The sequence below is a fragment of the Mustela erminea genome, chromosome 12 (assembly GCF_009829155.1).
Source record: "Mustela erminea isolate mMusErm1 chromosome 12, mMusErm1.Pri, whole genome shotgun sequence".
NCBI lineage: Eukaryota > Metazoa > Chordata > Mammalia > Carnivora > Mustelidae > Mustela > Mustela erminea.
Window position 1 is genome coordinate 75,962,457 of NC_045625.1, and position 19,821 is coordinate 75,982,277.

Below are 19,821 nucleotides of genomic sequence, written 5' to 3' on the forward strand. Positions count from 1 at the left end.
ACCAGAGAAGCAGCAGTTAACAGTGTTACCACTGAGGAGAGTGACTACAAGCCAGACCAGTGAAGAAAGGCAGACTTATGACATAATTTTCTTTAAGATTTGCACCTTTTATTCTTTCATAATTTTCTCTTTTACAATGTCAAAAAAAAAAAAAATTTTTTTTTTAGAGGTGGAGAGTAACATGGGGTGGGGGAGGCAGCGGCGAGAGGGAGAGAGAGAATCTTAATTAAACAGGCTCCATGCCCAGTACAGAGCCCGATGCAGGGCTCAAATCTCACAATCTGAAATCATGACCTGAGCTGAAATCAAGCATTGGACACTCAACCAACTGAGACACCCAGGTGCCCCAACTTTTTTTTAAAGCAGGCTCCATTTCCAGCATGGAGCCCATTACGGGGCTTGAACTCACAACCCTGCGATCAAGACCTGAGCTGAGATCAAGTTGGATGCTTAACTGATTGAGCCACCCAGTTGCCGCTAAAATCTAATTTTTAAAGGTCTCTTGAAAATGAATTAAATTATTTTACCCAAAATTTGTGGGTAAAGTTGTCCAGTTTCCTTAATTTGCATTTTTATCAATTTTGTAAAAACATTACCTGAAATGGTTTGGCAGGGGCATATGTTTCAGTTGCAGGTGTGGGTTTCGGAATGCTTTCAATCAATTCCAGAATTCCTTGCAGTTTTTTATCTGAGATTCGTAAAGAAATCAGTGGTAACTTTCCAAAAATCTTGAATCTGTTTCAAAAAAAGGAATTATTATAAAGCAAACTCCATTCTGATTTATGTATACTAGTTAAAAACACAACTGTTCCCCTTAATATACCCAAAAATAAAATGCAATTTTAAACTCTAAAAATTATCCACATACTCCATAAAACATTCCACAATCTCCACTCAAATTCCTATTTGGCCTTACTGACACATCTCATTAGGTGAACTAACCTCATTATTTTTCAGAAAAAATTTTTTTGAGGTTTTATTTATTTATTTTTGAAAGAGAGAGAAAGAGAGAGAGAGCATGCACAAGCACAAGCAGGGGATGGGGCAGAGGGAGAAGCTTACTACCTATTGAGCAGGGATCCTTACTCAGGACTTGATCCCAGGACCCTGGGATTATGACCTGAGCTGAAGGCAGACACTTAATTGACTGAGCACCCAGGCGCCCCAGAGATTTATTTTCTAACATTATTACATTTATTATCCCTTTTCTATTTGCCAAAGACAGCTGACAATTAATAATTATTGTTTATTATATGACAGGCATTAAGGAAAGCATTGATATGCATTATCTTAAGTCCTCACAACCTATAAGGTAGGCAACTGATTTCTGCTGTTTTTTTAACAGCAGAAATCAGTTGCGTACATGGTTCTAACAGGAAACTAATGCTTAGGAAGTTCAAATAACTTCTCTAAGAGATAATATATCTAAATCCTGTTTAAAAGTCAGATTAAGAAATTTTAAGACTTAAGAAAAATTACATGATCATATAAATTGATGCATGGCAAAATCCAAACACCTATCATGATAAAAAAAAAAAAAAAACCTCTGCAAGAACTACAATAAAGGTGAGCTTCCTCAACTTGATAAAGAGTATCATCAAAAAACCTACAGCTACTGTATTTAATGGCAAGAAACTCAGTTTTCCACTAAGATTACGTACAAAGCACAGAGGTCTCTTGGATCACTCTTTTTCAACACTATATTGGAAGTCCCTGTCAATGCGTTAGGACAAGAAAAGGAAATAAAAAGTATACAGAGTCTGTTCACAGATGACATGATCATCTATACAGAATATCTAAAAAGAAAAAAAAAAAAAAGAAGGCGGCCCCAAGAACTAATAAGCCCTTTATCCAATAGTCTACTGCTTTCTTATATACAAACAATGGGCAAGTAGAATTTAAAAATTAAAAATAATACCATTTATATTAACACCCAAAAATATAATACTTGGGTGTAAATCTAACAAAATATCTACAAGATCTATACAGAGGAAACTCTAAAACTCTGAAGGATGAAATCAAAGAAGAAATAAATATAAATGAAGAGCGACTCCATATTTATTTGTATTAAAATTCAATATTCTTCAGAGGTTAGTTCTTCCTAAAACGATCCATGGATTCAATGTAATGAAAGTCAAAATCCCAGCCAACTACTTAATGAATATTGACAAAATGACTCTGAGGTTTAAATGAAGAGGTAAAAGATCCAGAAAGCCAACATAATATTGAAGAAGAAAAGGGATGGAGGATTGACCCTCCCTGACCTCAAGGCTCACTAGAAAGCCACCGTAAGCAAGACACTGGTATTGACAATAGAATAGATAAACAGATCAATGGTCAGAAGAGAAAGCCCAGGAGTAGATTTCCATAAATACAGTCTACTGGTCTTTGCAAAGATATTCTCTTCAAAAACTTTAAGACTAATCTAGAAAAATGTTGCTAAGACTGATGTTCAAGAGATTACTACTGTATGTTTTTAGGACTTTAATGATTTTAGGTCTCATACTTTGGTCTTTAATTCATTTTTACCTCATTTTTGTCTATGCAGTAGGAAAGTGGTACAATTTCATTCTTTGGCATGCAGCTGTCCAGTTTTCTCAACACCATTCTTTGAAGAGACAGTCTTCTCATTGTATATTCTTGCCTCCTTTGTTAAAATTGACCATAGAGGTATGGGTTTATCTCTGAGGACTCTATTCTGTTCCACTGATCAATGTGTCTATTTTTGTGCCAGTACCATACTGTTTTGATTAGTACAGCTTTCAAATATATCTTCAAATCTGAATAGTGATAGCTCCAGCCTTATTCTTCTTTTTCAAGTCTGCTTTGGCTATTCAGGGTCTTTGGTGGTTCAACACTGATTTTAGAATTATCTGTTCTAGTTCAGTGAACAATGCCATGGATATTTTGATAGATTACTTTGAGTTGTATAAACAATGATATCAATTCTTCCAAACAATGAGCATGGATAGCTTTCCACCTGTTGGTGTCTTCAATTTCTTTCATCAATGATTATAGTTTTTAGAGTACAGGTCCTTCCCTACCTTGGTTATGTTTATTCTTAAGTATTTTATTCTTTTTGGTAAAATGGTTAATGGGATTTTTTTAATTTCTCTTTCTGCACTTCATTATTAGTGTATCAAAACATAACTGATTCCTGTGTATTATTTATCTGCAAGTTTACTGAATTCGTTTATTCTAATGAATAATTTATTCATTTATTCACATAAATAATTTGGTGGAGTCTTTAAGGTTTTCTCTGTATAGTTTCATGTCATCTACAAACAAGGATCACAGAAAACTGAAAGGAGATACAGATATATATATATTTTTAATATACCCCTTGCATCTACCCATGCATTGACTCCTTCATTAAAAATATTCCCAACCAGGGGCACCTGGGTGGCTCAGTGGGTTAAAGCCTCTGCTTTCGGCACAGGTCATGATCCCAGGGTCCTGGGATTGAGCCCCACATGGGGTTCTCTGTTCAGCAGGGAGCCTGCTTCCCCCTCTCTCTCTGCCTGCCTGCCTCTCTGCCTGCTTGTGAACTCTGTCTGTCAGATAAATAAATAAAAACTTTAAAAAAAAATAATATTCCCAACCAGAATGGTACATTTGTTGAAACTGATGAAGCTACACTGACACATCATAATCGCCAAAGTCCACAATGTACATCACTGCTCACTGTTGGATGCTCTACGTTCTCTGGGTTTGGTTGAAGTGCATAATGACATGTATTAACCATTCTATCATTTAGAATATATCATGTATTTTCATTGCCCTAAAAATCCCTTGTGCTTCAATTATTCATCCCTCCCCTACCTACCACCTTCAAGTTCCTGGCAAGCCCTGATCTTTTAACTGTGTCCATAGTTTTGCCTTTTCCAGAAGTCACCTAGTGGAAATCATAGAATATGCAGCCTTTTCAGATTGGCTTCTTTCACTTGGTAATATGCATTTAATGTTTCTCTACATCTTTTCATGCCCTGACAGCTTATTTCTTCTTAGTGAATTATATTCACTGTTTGATATGCTACAGTTTATCTATCACCTATTAACTGACATCTTAGTTGCTTACAAGCCTGGGCTATAAAACTGAAATATAAAATTTATGTGTATAAGCTTTATATAAAAGTATGGATAAAACTTCTATAAATATACACATGCAGGGGTAAATTGGAAGGGGAGGTGAATCATGAGAGACTATGGACTCTGAAAAATAATCTGAGGGGTTTGAAGTGGCGGGGGGGTGGGAGGTCGGGGTACCAGGTGGTGGGTATTATAGATGGCACGGATTGCATGGAGCACTGGGTGTGGTGAAAAAATAATGATACTGTTATGCTGAAAATAAATAAATGAAAAAAAAATTTTAATGAAAAAAATTAAAAAATAATAAAAAAGATATTGATTTTTAAAAGAATCAATGAAAAAAAAGAAAAATATATATATGCACACAGGTTTTCTGTGGATCTAAGTTTCAACTCCTTGAGACCCAAAACCATAAAAATCCTAAAACAAAACAGACAGTAATCTCTTGTACATCAGCCTTAGCGACACTTTTCTAAGTATCTCCCCCCAGGCACATGAAACAAGACTACATCAAAATAAAAAGCTTTTGCACAGCAAAGAAAACCATCAACAAAACAAAAATGCAACCCACTGAATGAGAGAAGATACTTGCAAATGATATAACCGATAAAGGGTTTAATATCCAAAATATATAAAGAATTTCTACAACCTGACACCAAAAAAAAAAAACAAACAATCCCATTAAATAATGGGCAGAGGACCTGAATAGACACTTTTTCAGTGGAAACATACAGATGATTAACAGACACATGAAGACATGCTCAACATCACTCATCATATGGGAAATGCAAGTCAAAACCACAATGAGGTATCACCTGACACCTGTCAGAATGACTAGAATCAAAGACAAATAACAACTGCTCAGAATAGAGAGAAAGAGGAATCCTAATGCACCATTGGCAAGAAGGTAAATTTGGTCAGCCCTTGTGGAAAACAGAATGGAGGTTCCTCAAAAAATTAAAAACAAATACTCTGTGACCCAGGAATTCTACTAGTGGTTATCAACCCAAAGAAAATGAGAACAGTAATTTGAAAAAATACATGCACACTTATGTTTGTAGTATTATTTATAGTAGCCAGCAGAAGCAACCCAAGTGTCCATTAGTAGATAAATGGCTAAAGAAGTTGTGGTACATATATACAATGGAACATTACTCCACCATTAAAAAATAATAATAATAATGCTGTTTTGCCATTTGTGACATGGAAACCCTAGAAGGTACAATGCTAAGTGAAATAAATACCGTATGATTTCATTTCTACATGGAATCTAAAAAACAAAAATAAAAAGAGACACACAGAGAATGAAGTGATGGTTACCAGTGGTAGGAGGAAGGGGGTTGGGCAAACTAGTAAAGGGCAGCGGGAGGTACAGGCTTCTGGTTATGGAATGAATAAGTCATGGGGATAAAAAGGTACAGCACAGGGAATACAGTCGAATGATACTGTAGTAGCCTTGTATGGCGACAAAGGTGGCTATGCTTGCGGTGAGCACAGCACTAGCGAGGTGTCAAATCACTGTGTCCACCTGAAACTAATGCAACCTTACATGTCAACTATACTTCAGTTTCTTTCTTGTGACCCTAAAACTGTTCTAAATAGTCTTTTTTTTTTTTTGGTAAGATTTTATTTATTTGAGAGAGAGTGAGTGTGTGTGTGAACACAAGCAGGGGAATGAATGGCAGGCAGAGGGAGAGAAAGCAGGCTCCCCACTGAGCAGAGAGCCCAACATGGGAGCTTGATCCCAGGGTCCTGGGCAGAAAGCAGATCCTTAAATGACTGAGCCACCCAGTGTCCCTCTACATAGTCTTTTAAAAAAATAAAAGTTTAGAAAAAAGCTGTTATCAAAGAGTACATTTTTACTCACTGTTTTTATCCCTGTATTTTTCCTGAAACTTAACTTTTTCAACTCAGACACATGACTAAGGTTATGAGTCTAAAAATACATCTGCATTTCTTAAGAAAATTACAAGCTTTCTTTTACCACCAATAGACTATATACATGTAATTAGTTCCATCTATCCTAGTTTAACTTAGGTACATATTATGAATCTGTCTCAATGTATCTAAACTTCTTCTCAATTTTTTTTTAAACATACCTGTATAATGTACAACCTGAAAACGAGGGCACCAAAATACTACATACCAAATAGCAGAGGACTTCCTTTTATTTGCCTTGAAAGTTTTAAGCTCAAATTTCAAAGGATGCTGCCTGATACCTTTACAATTCCAGAGTTTTCTATAATACCGTATTCACCTTATATTGCTCCAGCTCACTAAACTGAAATCAAATGCTTCTCAGATTTGATCTTTCTAAATCATTTAGTTTCTGCCTTTTATTATTTTAGCTATACTTCTCTGATCCTAACCTACAGCAATTTTAGTATTATAAGAATAACCTACAGCAATTTTAGTATCATTAGAATACTAGCTCAAATGGCTTTCCCGGTATCTTTGCCATTTTATTGGTGATTTCTCACTATATAATGCACTGGACTAGAAACGGGCAAAATATGGTCACTGGCTAATTCAATCTGTTACTTATTTTGATAAGTATTATTGGAACAACCCATACCTGTTTATGTATTGTTTATGGCTGCATTCATCCTAAAACAGTAGAATTGAATAGTTATGACTAACAATATGAAATTTAAACCTAAAATGTTCACTATCTGGTCCTTTACAGAAAAAATTTGCAACTGTTACATTGTACGATCTCTCATGATCTTCCTCTATCTATCTAGATATAAGTATTTTAATCAGTTATTTCAGTTGTTTCTATACTATACATATTCCCTGCATTACAGGACATAAATTCTTCCTAATTGTATCCTAGTAAGTAGAGCAATCCAAAGCAAGGTCCCTCAGAATAATATCAACTTCTTTTTTATGGTACTCCCTAACTTTCTAGATTCCAGCATACATAGAAATGAGCTTAAAAGGAATCAATTCATACTCATGTTTACAATAGGAAATCATATCCATCTTGTTTTTCACCACATATTGAAAAACTTTACAAGCAGTATTACGCAACAGTAAAACAGCAGTGGGACGTCTGGGTAAGAACTAAAGAGCCCAAGCCGCATATCTAAAAATCAAACTACACCTTGTGCTGGATTATGAAAAAACAGCGGAATGTGCAGAATGGCTTTCTTTCCTACTCTCTTTCTCAGGCCGAATTCCTGACATTCCTCTGCCTTAAGACTCTCAGTCTTAAGACTCTCAGTCTTAAGGCAGTCTGATTTCCTAAAAGAAGACAGTCTAGGAGAATAAGATTTAGTACATTACACTATGTTTGCTAGTGGACATAGTCACTATACTCTGAAAAACAACCAAGAAAGGTGTAGGTCTCTTTCACCAGACAAGAGCAGTTAAGTAATAGCAGCCACATCCACAGCATATGGGAAAAAGCCAGGCTATTTACTGCTTACCTCTATCCTTCTCCCTATACTTCACACACAAAGCCTTGAGCTCGAGGAAGTCTTTCAATCAATATTTACTTTAAATGTAAATGGTTTAAGTTTTCAAATACAAGATACAAAATGACAGAGTGGTTGAAAAAAATGAGATCCAACTACAGGCTGTCTGCCAGAGACTCAGTTTAGATCTAAGGGCACAAATAGTTTGAAAGTTAAAGAACAGAAAAAAACATCTCATGCAAATAATAAATATAAGAAAAAAGGAATAGCTTTAATAAAAGCAATCAGAAAAGATTGTAAGTCAAAATCTGCTACTAGAGACAAAGGACATTACACAACGATAAAAAGGTAATTTTGCCATTAAGATATAAATTAAAACATAGATGCACCAACCATCAGATCAAAAATATACAAATCAAACACTGACAGAACTAAGGAAAGAAACGGACCTACGGTCAGGAGACTTCAATACCCCATTTCAGTATCTGATGTAACAAACAGAAGCCCAAAAAGAGGATGAGAACAATGCTATTGACAAAAATGGACCAAAAATAGACCAGAATACACATTTTTCTTAAATACACACAGAACATTCTCCAGGACAAACCATAAAGAAGGCCACAAGCAAGTGTCAAAATTTTTAGAGGTCTGAAATCATTGAAAGCATCTTTTCTGATCACAATGGAATGAAACCAGAAATCAAAAGAAGGAAAATGTAAAATTCACATGTGGAAATTAAACAATACACATATTAAACAATAAGTCAAAGAAGCAAGTACAGGAAAATGAGAAAATGTCTTGAGACAAGTAAAAATGAAGACACAGAATAATAAGAGTTATAGAATATACCAAAAGCCATACTGACAGAAATGTATGGCCGTAAACACTTACATTAAAAAAAGCTCTCAAATCGACAAACTAACTTTACACCTTAAGAAAAGTAGAAAAAGAGCAAGCTAAACCAAGAGTCAGGAGAAGTAAGGAAATAAAGAGCAAAGAGAACCAAAACAGACAACTGAAAAATAACAGAGAAGTTCAACAAAACTGGTAAGTGATTCTTCAAAAAGATGAACAGAGTTGAACTTTTAGGTAGACTGAGAAATAAAAGAGAAAAGACAACTAAAATCAGAAATGAAAGCAGGGGCATTACTACTAATTCTACTGAAATAAGAATGACTATAAGATAACTATGAACAATTTTACACCAAACTGGATAATCAAGATGAAGTGGACAATTTTTTAGAAATGTAAACCTACCAAAACTCTAAACTGTGAAAAAATGGAAAACCTGGAGAGACCTATAACTAGTGTGGAGATTGAATCAGTAATCCAAAATCTCCCAATAATGAAATGCCCATGATTAAAGGCTTTCATTTAGTGAATTCTAGCAAACATTTTAAAAGAATATAAATTCTTCTCAAATTATTTAAAACAATGGGAGAGAAAGGAACACTTCCTAACTCATTTTAAGGCCATGATTATTCTGATACCAAAGCCAGACAAAGACACTTCAAGAAAACTATAGACCAATATTCCTTATGACCACTGACCCAAAAATCCTCAACAAAATTCTAGCAAACAAAACTCAACAGTACCTTAAAAGGATTATACACTATGACCTGTAATTTATTCCTAGAATGCAAGGATGGTTCAACATGGGAAGACAGATCACTGTAATACACAACATTAATATAATGAAGGAAAAGAAACACACAATCATTTCCTCTGCTGAAAAGTATTTGAAAAAATTCAACACATTTCCATGATAGAAACACCCAACAAATTAGCAACACCCAACAAATTAGCAACAGAAGCTAACTACATCAACATAATAAAGGTCATATATTAAAAAACCCACAGCAGGGCACCTGGGTTAAGCCTCTGCCTTCAGCCCAGGTCATGGTCTCAGGGGGGAGCATCAGGGAGCCTGCTTTCCCCTCTCTCTCTGCCTGCCTCTCTGCCTACTTGTGGTCTCTCTCTCTCTGTCCAATAAAAATAAATAAAATCTTTTAATAAATAAATAAATAAATAAAATTAAAACCCCACAGCTAACATACTCCATGATGAAAGACCAGAACCTCTTCCTCTATGCTCAGGATAAAGGATGACTGCTTAAATCACTTCTATTCAACATAGCACTGGAAATTCTAGTGAAACTAATTAGGCAAAAAAAGTTAAAGGCATCCAAATTGTAAAGAAAGTAGTAAAACTGCCTTTGTTCAAAGATAAAGTAATCTTGTATGTAGAAAACCCTAACAATTCCACACACAGACATACACAAAGAAATAATAAAGGAATTCAGCAAAAGTTACAGAATATTAAAACCAACTCAGAAGAATCCATTCCTATACAGTAACAATAAACAGTCCAAAAGGATATTAAGAAAACAATTCTATTTACAATGCTATCAAAAATAAACTTAATCACAGAAGTAGAAGACATACATTGCAAACTATCAAAATGCTGCTGAAAGCAGTCATAGAAGACACAAAGAAATGGAAAGATATCTCATGTTCGTGGACTGGAAGACTTAATATTAAGATGTCACTACTCAAAGCATTTACAGATTCAATGCAATATATATCAAAATCAAAGTATCTTTTATAAAAACAGAAAATCCACCCTGTAATTCCTATGGAATCTCAGAGGATGCCAAATAGCCAAAACAATCTAGAAAGCAAAGTTGGATAATTCATACGCCTGATTCCAAAACTTAATACAAAGCTCTAGTCATCAAAACTGTGTGGCTCTGGTATATAGACAGAAATAGAGACCAAGGAAATAGAACAGAAAACCCAGAAAAAAACATCACAAGCATGGTCAAATGATTTTCATAACAGTACCAAGACTATCCAATGGAGAAAAGATAGTCTTTTCAATAAATGGTGCTGGGCAAACCAGATATCCACATACACAAGAATAAAGCTGAGGCGATACCTTATACCATATGCAAACAATAACACTAATTCTATCAAAGATCTGAACATGAAAGCTCAAACTATAAAACTCTTTGTAAAAAGAATACAGGAGAAGTTTTAGGACATTGAATTTGAAAATAATTTCTTGGCTATAACACCAAAAGCACAGAAAACATAAATTGAACCTAATATTTAAAACTTCTATGCATCAGAGAACATGATCAAAAGAGTGATAAATAAGGCAATCCACAAAATCAGAGGAAATATTTGCAAATCATTTATCTTATAAGGAGTTAACATGCAGAATATATTTAAAAACAGAACAGAAGTCTCCTGCAACTTAAAAAAAAAAAAATTAAAGATGGGCAAAGGACTTGAAAAGATATTTCTCCGAAGAAATACGTAAATTGCCAATAAGTACCTGAAAATTACCTAATCAGTAATCATTGGGAAAATACAATTGAAAACTCTAATTAGATACTACTTCATATGTATTGGGGAGGACTGCTTTTAAAAATAAGAAGATAAGAGATGGTAAAGAGGTGGAAAAACTGGAACCCTTGTGCACTGCTGGTGGGAATATAATGGTACAGCTGCTATGGAAAACACTAGGACAGTTCCTCAAAAAATTAAAAATAAAATTATTGTAGGATTCAGCAATTCCACTTCTGGATATATAAACAAAAAAATTTAAAGCAAGGACTCAAACAGTTATGTGTATATCTATCTTCATGGCAGCACTATTACAACAGCCAAATTTCACTGGAATAATCCAAATGTCCATTTGATCCAGATATATGCAATGAAATATTTTTCAGCCTCAAAAACAAATGAAATTCTGATATATGCTCTGACATGGATAAACCTTGAAGGCATTATGTTATGTACAATAACTCAGACACAGAAGAACAAACATTGCATGGTTCCATTTATGAAAGGTACCCAGAGGAGCCTGATTTATAGAGAGAGAACAATCAATCACGACCGCCAGGGGCAGGAAAAGTGGGGCATTATTATTTAATGAGTACAGTTTCAGTCTGAGAAGATGACTAAGTTATGAAGATGGATGTGAAAGTACTTAATGTCACCGAATTGTACACTTAAAAATAAAGTTTATGTTACATATATTTTACCCCCCCTCAAAAAAATCAATGAGATATGGTATTCCCTTAGAAAATCTACAATCACATGAAAGAGACTATACATACTTAGGCATCCTAATATCCATGAAAACCATGGCCTTCGAGAGCTCCACATTGAAGTGCATAGGTACCAAAACATGCTGTGTAGATACATTGAGTTTTCGTGCTTCTCTCCAATTATCACCTAATTATGGAAAACAGTACATGTTTACTTATTAGCACACATGTAATCTGAAAAACACATTAAATCTAAAATCACTACTAATACTTTGTAGTCATATATTTCATGGTATAGAAAAATTTTCCTACATCTACACAATCTTTTTTTTTTTTTAAGTTTATTTATTTATTTATTTATTTGACAGACAGAGATCACAAGTAGGCAGAGTGCAGGCAGAGAGAGAGGAGGAAGCAGGGTCCCCATTGGGCAGAGAGCCCGACGCGGGGTTCGATCCCAGGACCTTGAAATCATGACCTGAGCTGTAGGCAGAGGCTTTAACCCAATGAACCACCCAGGCACCCCCATCTACACAATCTTAATGCTACCTTCTCAGGTACACAAAATGAGCACGTAAATTCGTTTCCCTTTCATTGCTTCAAAGACTGTTTCAACAGGAAAAGGCTTATTAAAAACCCAACAACATAGTTTAACCAAATCTACTGTGCATCCATTTAGTCACTACACCCAGCAGATACATAACGCACCCCCCCAAAATGGCTCTAAGGCAATAAAGAAAAAGGAAGGTAGAGAAAAGTACAGTTCTTCTGTATTAATGAAAGCTACCATTTATTCAAGATTTCTAATAGGCACTGCTCCAGGCAATGTTTAAATTTTCATTTAATTCTCACAATGATGTTTAATCATCTCATTTTAGAAAACTGGGAAGAGGAATTTTTAATTTGCTTATGGCCAAAAGGCTATATAAGTTGAAGTTTATATCCAGTTCTGCTAACGTGAAATTTGTGTGGTACAATGTATCTTCATATACATTACACTTTGAATCTAATTATTCTGGTAAGAAAAAGTAAAATGAACTATTACAATATTATAAATTCTAATGGTATCAGGATTAGTGAAATATTTCCTTCTATGCTCAATTTATAGATTAAAAAAAATATTTAGAAGGGTTTCAGTATTTATCAAGATAGTTTATGACAATTATCTAAAGTAACCCCAATGCCAAAAATACATTACTCTAAAAAAGATATAATTATTTAAGAACAGTTAACACTCACAAAAACAATTCTAGGGGCACCTGGGTGGCTCAGTGGGTTAAGCCGCTGCCTTGGGCTCAGGTCATGATCTCAGGGTCCTGGGATCGAGCCCCACATCGGGCTCTCTGCTCTGCGGGGAGTCTGCTTCCTCCTCTCTCTCTGCCTGCCTCTCTGCCTACTTGTGATCTCTGTCTGTCAAATAAATAAATAAAATCTTTAAAAAAAAAAATTCTAAATAATTCCAGTAATTTTCAGCAATAATGGAATATTTTAAATTTTTCTTCACAAAACATCCCAACATCTTAAATATTAAGTACACTTCATAGACTTCAAAAATTAATGACCAAAATGTACCAAACATGCCACAATACTGTTATTTACTCCTTGGAAAAAAAATATTATGGGTTTTCTATAAATACTTTGTATTTGCCACCCACTACACTTCTGGGCTTTTTCTACACCAATCAGAATATGCTAAAAATGGAAATCAAGTTTATTATCCCAAACTGAACATAAAATAATAAAAATATTCCAGGAATATACAATTTAATACTTTTAATAACCATTACTTTGGGTTCTCATTGTTTCTCTTTTTATTAGTTCACTCAGATAATTAAAATTTGAGCATATACATACAGATCTCTAAAACATCCATCAATCCAAATGTTGAATTATCTAAATGTTTATTAACACTCCAGGGATTCAGAAACAGGATGACACAGTAGAAAAAGGGATCAACTAGTCTTGCGTCTCTCTCACTATCTACTTTTAGTGGCTCTTGACAATTTCTGGCTCTGCTGACTTCATCTAAAAACTAGATCAACAGCAAAGACTCCATCAAAAGTGAACAGGGTAAAGATATGCCTATGATACCCTCCTCAATCCTCCTAACATCCTCCTCTGTCTTTGCGTGGCTGTTTATGGCCTGGAGTGTCAGAGGCCCCAGGCAAGAATGCCTCTGGCTGTGAGCAGCCTCTTGTTATTGTCCTATATAAAACAAATATTTTAAATATGTGCCAATATATTCAAGCAACCTTGTCCAAAGGATTTTTCAATCTCAGCACTATTGATACTTGAGCCAAATAAGCATCATGGAGTGGCTTTCCTCTACAATGTAGCATTTAGTTGCGTCCCTGACTTCCACTCACTAGATACTAGTAATGCCCCTACTTCTCACCTGTGACAGTCAAAAGTGTCTCCAGACACTGACAATGGCTCTTGAGCAGTAAAATCAAATACCTGAGATACTGCTTTTAGACACGGTGTACTATTACTTCCTACTCAAAAGTATACAAGTTTCATTTTTTTTTAAAAGATTTTATTTATTTATTTGACAGACAGAGACCACAAGTAGGCAGAGAGGCAGAGAGGGAGAGAGGGAAGCAGGTTCCCTGCTGAGCAGAGAGCCCGATGCAGGCCTCGATCCCAGGACCCTGAGATCATGACCCAAGCCAAAGGCAGAGGCTCAACCCACTGAGCCACCCAGGTGCCTCTCATTTAAAAAAAAAAAAAAAAAAAGATTTTACTTATTCATTTGAAAGAGAGTGAGAGAGAGAATGGGGAGGAGGGGGCGAGCGAGAAGCAGCCTCTCTACCAAGCAAGGAGCCCAACACAGGACTTAAGAGATCATGGACCTTGAGATCCATGGACACTGAGATCATGATCTGGGCCAAAAGCAGACACTTAACCAACTGGGCCGTCCAGGCATCCCAAAAATATAAAAGTTAACATATTTGGGATGAAGGTCTTCAGAGAAATGGTCTAAAAACCTAATCATTTCAGGAAAAAAAAAATCAATAAGTAATGCATTATATACTTACCAACTGTGCTGTAAAGCAGCTGTATGCTTGTAAGCTGAACATCAAAGGAATCATAAGCTCTCTGCATGATCTCTTCAAGACTGGCCCCACCTGGTTTCATATCCGGCAATTCCGAACGACTTTTACTTGTCACCTTCAAGTTAATTTTAACAGTTTAGATGATGCAAAATTAAAATTCAAAATAAAAATATAAATTTTGTATCTTTAAGACTGTAACACAAAAATTTAATAGAAGGTAAGACAGACTCACAAGCTGAAATGTAAGGCTAACAGAAATGTCTTTGTCCATGACATGTATAATGAGAAGACCAGGGACAAAGTGAATTTTTACATATTAAGTTATATTTCTCAATTATGTAATTAAAAGAGGAAAACCAAGCCAGCCCTGGAGAACAATACATTTGAAACTTTTTTATATCTGGTAAGAAGTCTTTTTATTAAAAAACAAAATTAAAAGACAAAAACAGCCTACAAAATGTTTCTATGTTACAATGACAGATATTTAGATAGTTTTCTAAGAAGAAGAATCCAGAATTAAGTATTAGGGTAGCTGAACTGTAGTCCCAACTCTGCCATTTAGACAACCTCATGCAAGTTATATTTGTACCATCTGCTCTTTGGCGTACTATACATAACTACTTTTTTCACTTAAACATCCTGGAGATCAATCACTCCACAATATATAAAGATCTTATTCATTCGTGTGTGTGTGTGTGTGTGTGTGTGTGTGCACACGCCTTAACATTTTCACCTCTATTTTATGTGCAGCAGACTGTCAAAACTGATTATCTCTAAAGGGTAATGAATTTTAGATAGAAGATTAAACAAATTACCTAATGTCACAAAACTAAATAGATACCTTATTCATGACTTTATGCTCCTGCTACCATACCACATTGCCCTTGAAACAATTCTATAACCAAAGTCAAATGTAAATAACTGTATAAATTTTATTATAAACATAAATCCAGCAAGCTTCTATGTAATTACCAACTGAAGAATAAAAACAAAGAATAAAGGATAATGTCAGTATCAAGGAAAGGCACATATTTTTTAGGTAGCTAGAAAAGCTTTCTAATATTACCTATCTTTCTTGGGTCTTTAAATCTTATAGCTATTTAATATACATTTAATGATCTAGAGCAGTGCGGTCCCACAGAACTTTCTATGAGGATGGTATTGTTCTCTATCTGAGCTGAAATAACAGCCCCAGGCACTTAAGACCATTAAATTCTTGTATGTGGCTAATGTGACTAAAGAACTAATTTTTTATGTTATTTAAATTTAATCAGTGTAAACAACTACATATAGAGCCAGTGAGTATAGAACAGTGCAGATCTAGACACACAGAAAAAAATTATTCTCTACTTAAAACTGAGGAAGAAAAAGTGTACATAATTGGATGGAAAAGGAAATGACTTAGGTAAATGGAATTAGACTGTTTCTCAAGCTAGGATTATTTAATAGAAATTTTTAAATGTCCAATAAATAAATAAAATGTCAATATATACAGTTATATACACAAAAACTTCAGAAGGACAAAGATTTGATTTTTTCCCAAATCCCCTCCCATTTGATGTATTTTCATTAGTCAAATAGTAAATTTACATTGAAAAGGAAATAATCTCTTCAAACATTACTCTCAAATTCTATAAATATAATTCCTAGTTTCAACCCTAACCTACAGAATTCAAAATGACCATTTTAGTATCAGAAATATAGGAAAACTAATGAAACGTCACATTATTTACTAGAAGGAAAGAGACTTATCAATCCTAAAATCTACCATAAAGCTAATAATCACAATAGCAAACCAAGCTGTCTAGAAAACAAAATACATTTTAAACAGGGAAACATCTTAAATATAATATAGGGCAAATGTTAGCATATACCTTTAGATGACCAAGATCCAAAAGAAGAAGATTTGATGTAGGGCTAAAAATTCCATCTTGTGGGATAATAACATATGAAGCCTTCAAATTAATTTTGAGATCAAGAACTTTCTGTGTTTCAATAATATATAGTAGACCTGCGGAAAATTTAAATTGAAAATGTGAAGTATTAATTTTTAAAATACCTTAAGCAATGTATCTTCAACATAATGTAATTTGTTAATCAATGTGTGTATACACTCTTAATTAAATATAACTGGGTACAAAATTGTAATGATTCCTCAAAGAAATGCTTCTAACCTGCAAACTCAATTTGGGTAAAACCAGGGACATACATATCCAAAAACTTATGTTTCCTGAAACATTCAGTAAGCTTGGAACTTAAGTACAGAACTGACTCACAGCATAGTTGTTTGTTTTCTTCCCCCAAATTATCTGTATGCAAACACAGACAACACAGCTTTACTCAAGTCTGTTTGCTGAGTGAGTCAGGTACGACAGTCCCAAGAAGGTGCCAGAAAGGATAATCCGGCATTCAATTCTTGGTCTCACACTGTTCAGCATTTCTCTACCCTAATTTCCATCTCCACTGTACGACTTCCTCAACCAAAATAATCTGTGTCATGTGTTCCTGACTCTACAAATCCAAGTCCTATACTCCCTGGAAATCTCACCTTAGGCCCTACTTTCAATGAGAGCTTTCTGGATGCCAGGTCACAGTGATCTGTCTAGTTTGTTTCTTAACAGAAGAGGGGGACGTTGAATATTTGGTTTTGGATATAAGTCTACTGTGTCTCTCCTCTACTTCCCACTGCACTTAGAACAAAATCTGAATTGTTTAAAAGGACTTTCCAAGTTTTGTTTTACTGACACTGTGCCTGCCTTTTTAACATCATTCCACTACCCCTCGCTTACTACGTTAGGACCAACGTAGCCTTCTGGAGCTGCCAAAATCACCCAATTCTGTCCCAGGCTGGGACCCTCACATTTTAACACTGCTATGAAGGTTCTTCCTTATACTCTTCAGCTGGGTGGGTCCTAGACACACACACACACACACACATCTGGTCTTAATGTTACTTTTCAAAAAGCTACTCTCTGACCCTATCATCTAAACTATATGGAGATAACTCATTATTCTCATTTCCTTCACAGCATCTGGGCCTATTAGAATTTGTTTCCTCCATAAGCTCCAAACTCACCCATGTGCCTGCTCTGTGAAAGTGGATCTGAGCATTTTTGATACTTTTCTGTTGCAAATTAGTAGGAGATAGGAAACCCTTGGTGAGACACTGCATGGAGACAAAGTGTTGCTCCCTGGTGTCAGTGTGCTCACTCAGCCAATATCCTACAGTGATGTGACTTTCTCCAAAGCCAGGCACATGCTGTGCACAAATACCAACAGCATCCAACAGCCATCCTTTCCCTAAAAACCCCCTTCACTCAGTGTCACAGCAGAACGCATTCAGTGAGACACTGTCCCAGGAACAGCTTCCCCATCACATCAGAAGGTAAGTTCAAGGAAGTTTCAGAGAGCAAGTTTCCAGCCACTTTACCCAACATGGGATGAAATTACAGGATATCCTGCCAGGGAATGCAAGGTCAGTGTGATGGCAGAGGGTACTTCTTACAACTACTCTTCCTATGTTCTTTAAAATAATATTTTTAAGTGAATTTTAAATTTTTTATGTAGATGACACTTAGTTGTATGTCTGTCCTATCTCATCACATCCATCAAAAGGCAAAAACTACATCTGTTTTTATCACTACTTTGTTCTCCAAAACTTAGCACAGCATCCAATATAGATTTGGCTCACGATAAATATTTGACTGAGTAAATAAATGAGATCACTGAAAGAAATAAATGACTACGATCCTATCAAAGAGCCTTATTTTTCAAATGAAGGGTTTTCATAAATGACCACATCTGTCAAAACAACCAAATTTGACAACAGTAACTAATTACATGGTTATGTTCTAGAAGCTGATCCCCCTACTTGACAAAGAGGAAAAGATCTGAAAACCTTCACTCCTAAGAATGAAGAAAATAATACAAGAAAGATACCAGGTTCTAGAGGAAGAGGATAATAAATAGAGGCCAAAACAGAAAGAAAATAAAAGATTGAGAGAATGAATAGAGAAAAGAACCAAAAAAGATAAACTATGTAACAGATGAATCTCTTCCCAAATTGGTAAATTTTAGCTTTCTGGAAAAACATTAAAACATATTATTCAACTTTTTAAATTAAAAACTTATACTAGCACCCCACTTTTTCATAATATTAACATTTTATTCTAATAAATATTTATTATTTATTATTATTATTATCATTATTTGTGCACAGAAGAAAACAAGAGTTAGAAGAATAGATTCAAATAGTTAAGCCTGTTAATGCAGAAGTTAAAATACTAATACTTCCACTTCTTAAAATATTTAACATCTGGAGAGAAGTCCAAGACAGCAGAGGTATAGGAGACCTCGGTTTCATCTGGTCCAAGGAACTCACCTTGATAGCTATCAAATCATTATGAACATCTGCAAACTCAACTGGAGATCTAAGAATTGCACAGCTGCAACTCTACAAATAGGAAAGCGACCACTTTCTGCAAGGGAGGAGGTGCAGAGAAGTGACTCCGAAGTGCTATGTGGGGAGATACACCAAGGTGGGGAGGGAGTCTCCATCAGGCAGCAAACTGGGGGTGGAATCCTAGATGGGACAGTGTGGTGTCAGGATCCTTGGGGTCACAGGAAGACTGGGGGTGCTTGAGTGCAGCAGAGTTCCTAGACATCAGAACAGGGAAGCTGGCTACGACATTTGATGCCAGGAGAGGGCTCTAAGCTCAGGGATGCCATAAATTGTGACCATGGCATGGTCAGGTGACTGCTCTCCAGAAGGCGCCCAGTAAGTGGCAGAACCAGGGAGACCCTTCTTTCTCCCCAAGGGGAGCAGTACGGCAGAGCGCTGCAGGAGTCTGAAGGGTTTGGAGACTCAGCACAGGGTGGTGTACCTGTGACAGAAATGCTCAGCCACAGCCTGGGTGAGGATGGAATACAGCCAGAGACCAGGGAAACAGGAGTGACGGACTGCCCTTCTCTGAGGGGTCAGTGAGGAACGGGGTCCTGAGCTCTCGGCTCCAGGCCATAGACTGGCAGGCTGCTGTTTTTGTGTTTTCATTCTCATCTTCTAAAGCTGCAGGGAAAGCCTTCAGGAAACTAAAGCCACAGAGAGCAAATGGGAGCACATTACTTAACCTGGCTCCCTGGCAAGGGCGGAACAATACCACCTAGGGCAAATATACTGCAGAATCAAACCAATAGGTTCCTC

The 19,821-nt window shown here is 35.7% G+C and overlaps 1 protein-coding gene across 6 annotated transcripts in view; it reads right to left on the reverse strand.

The window, feature by feature from the left end:
* The window catches only part of VPS13A (vacuolar protein sorting 13 homolog A), a 231,275-nt gene that overhangs the window by 146,464 nt on the left and 64,990 nt on the right, over window positions 1–19,821 (reverse strand). For all 6 annotated transcript variants that reach the window (XR_004277231.1, XM_032306307.1, XM_032306303.1 and 3 more), the window contains exons 20-23: window positions 16,496–16,632; window positions 14,604–14,736; window positions 11,635–11,752; window positions 597–735 (exon numbers count right to left, since the gene is read on the reverse strand). Coding sequence is in view for 5 of the 6 variants with exons in the window: in XM_032306307.1 (XP_032162198.1) it covers window positions 597–735; window positions 11,635–11,752; window positions 14,604–14,736; window positions 16,496–16,632 (527 nt within the window). In the remaining variant the exon portion in view is untranslated. The remainder of the gene's footprint in view (window positions 1–596; window positions 736–11,634; window positions 11,753–14,603; window positions 14,737–16,495; window positions 16,633–19,821) is intronic.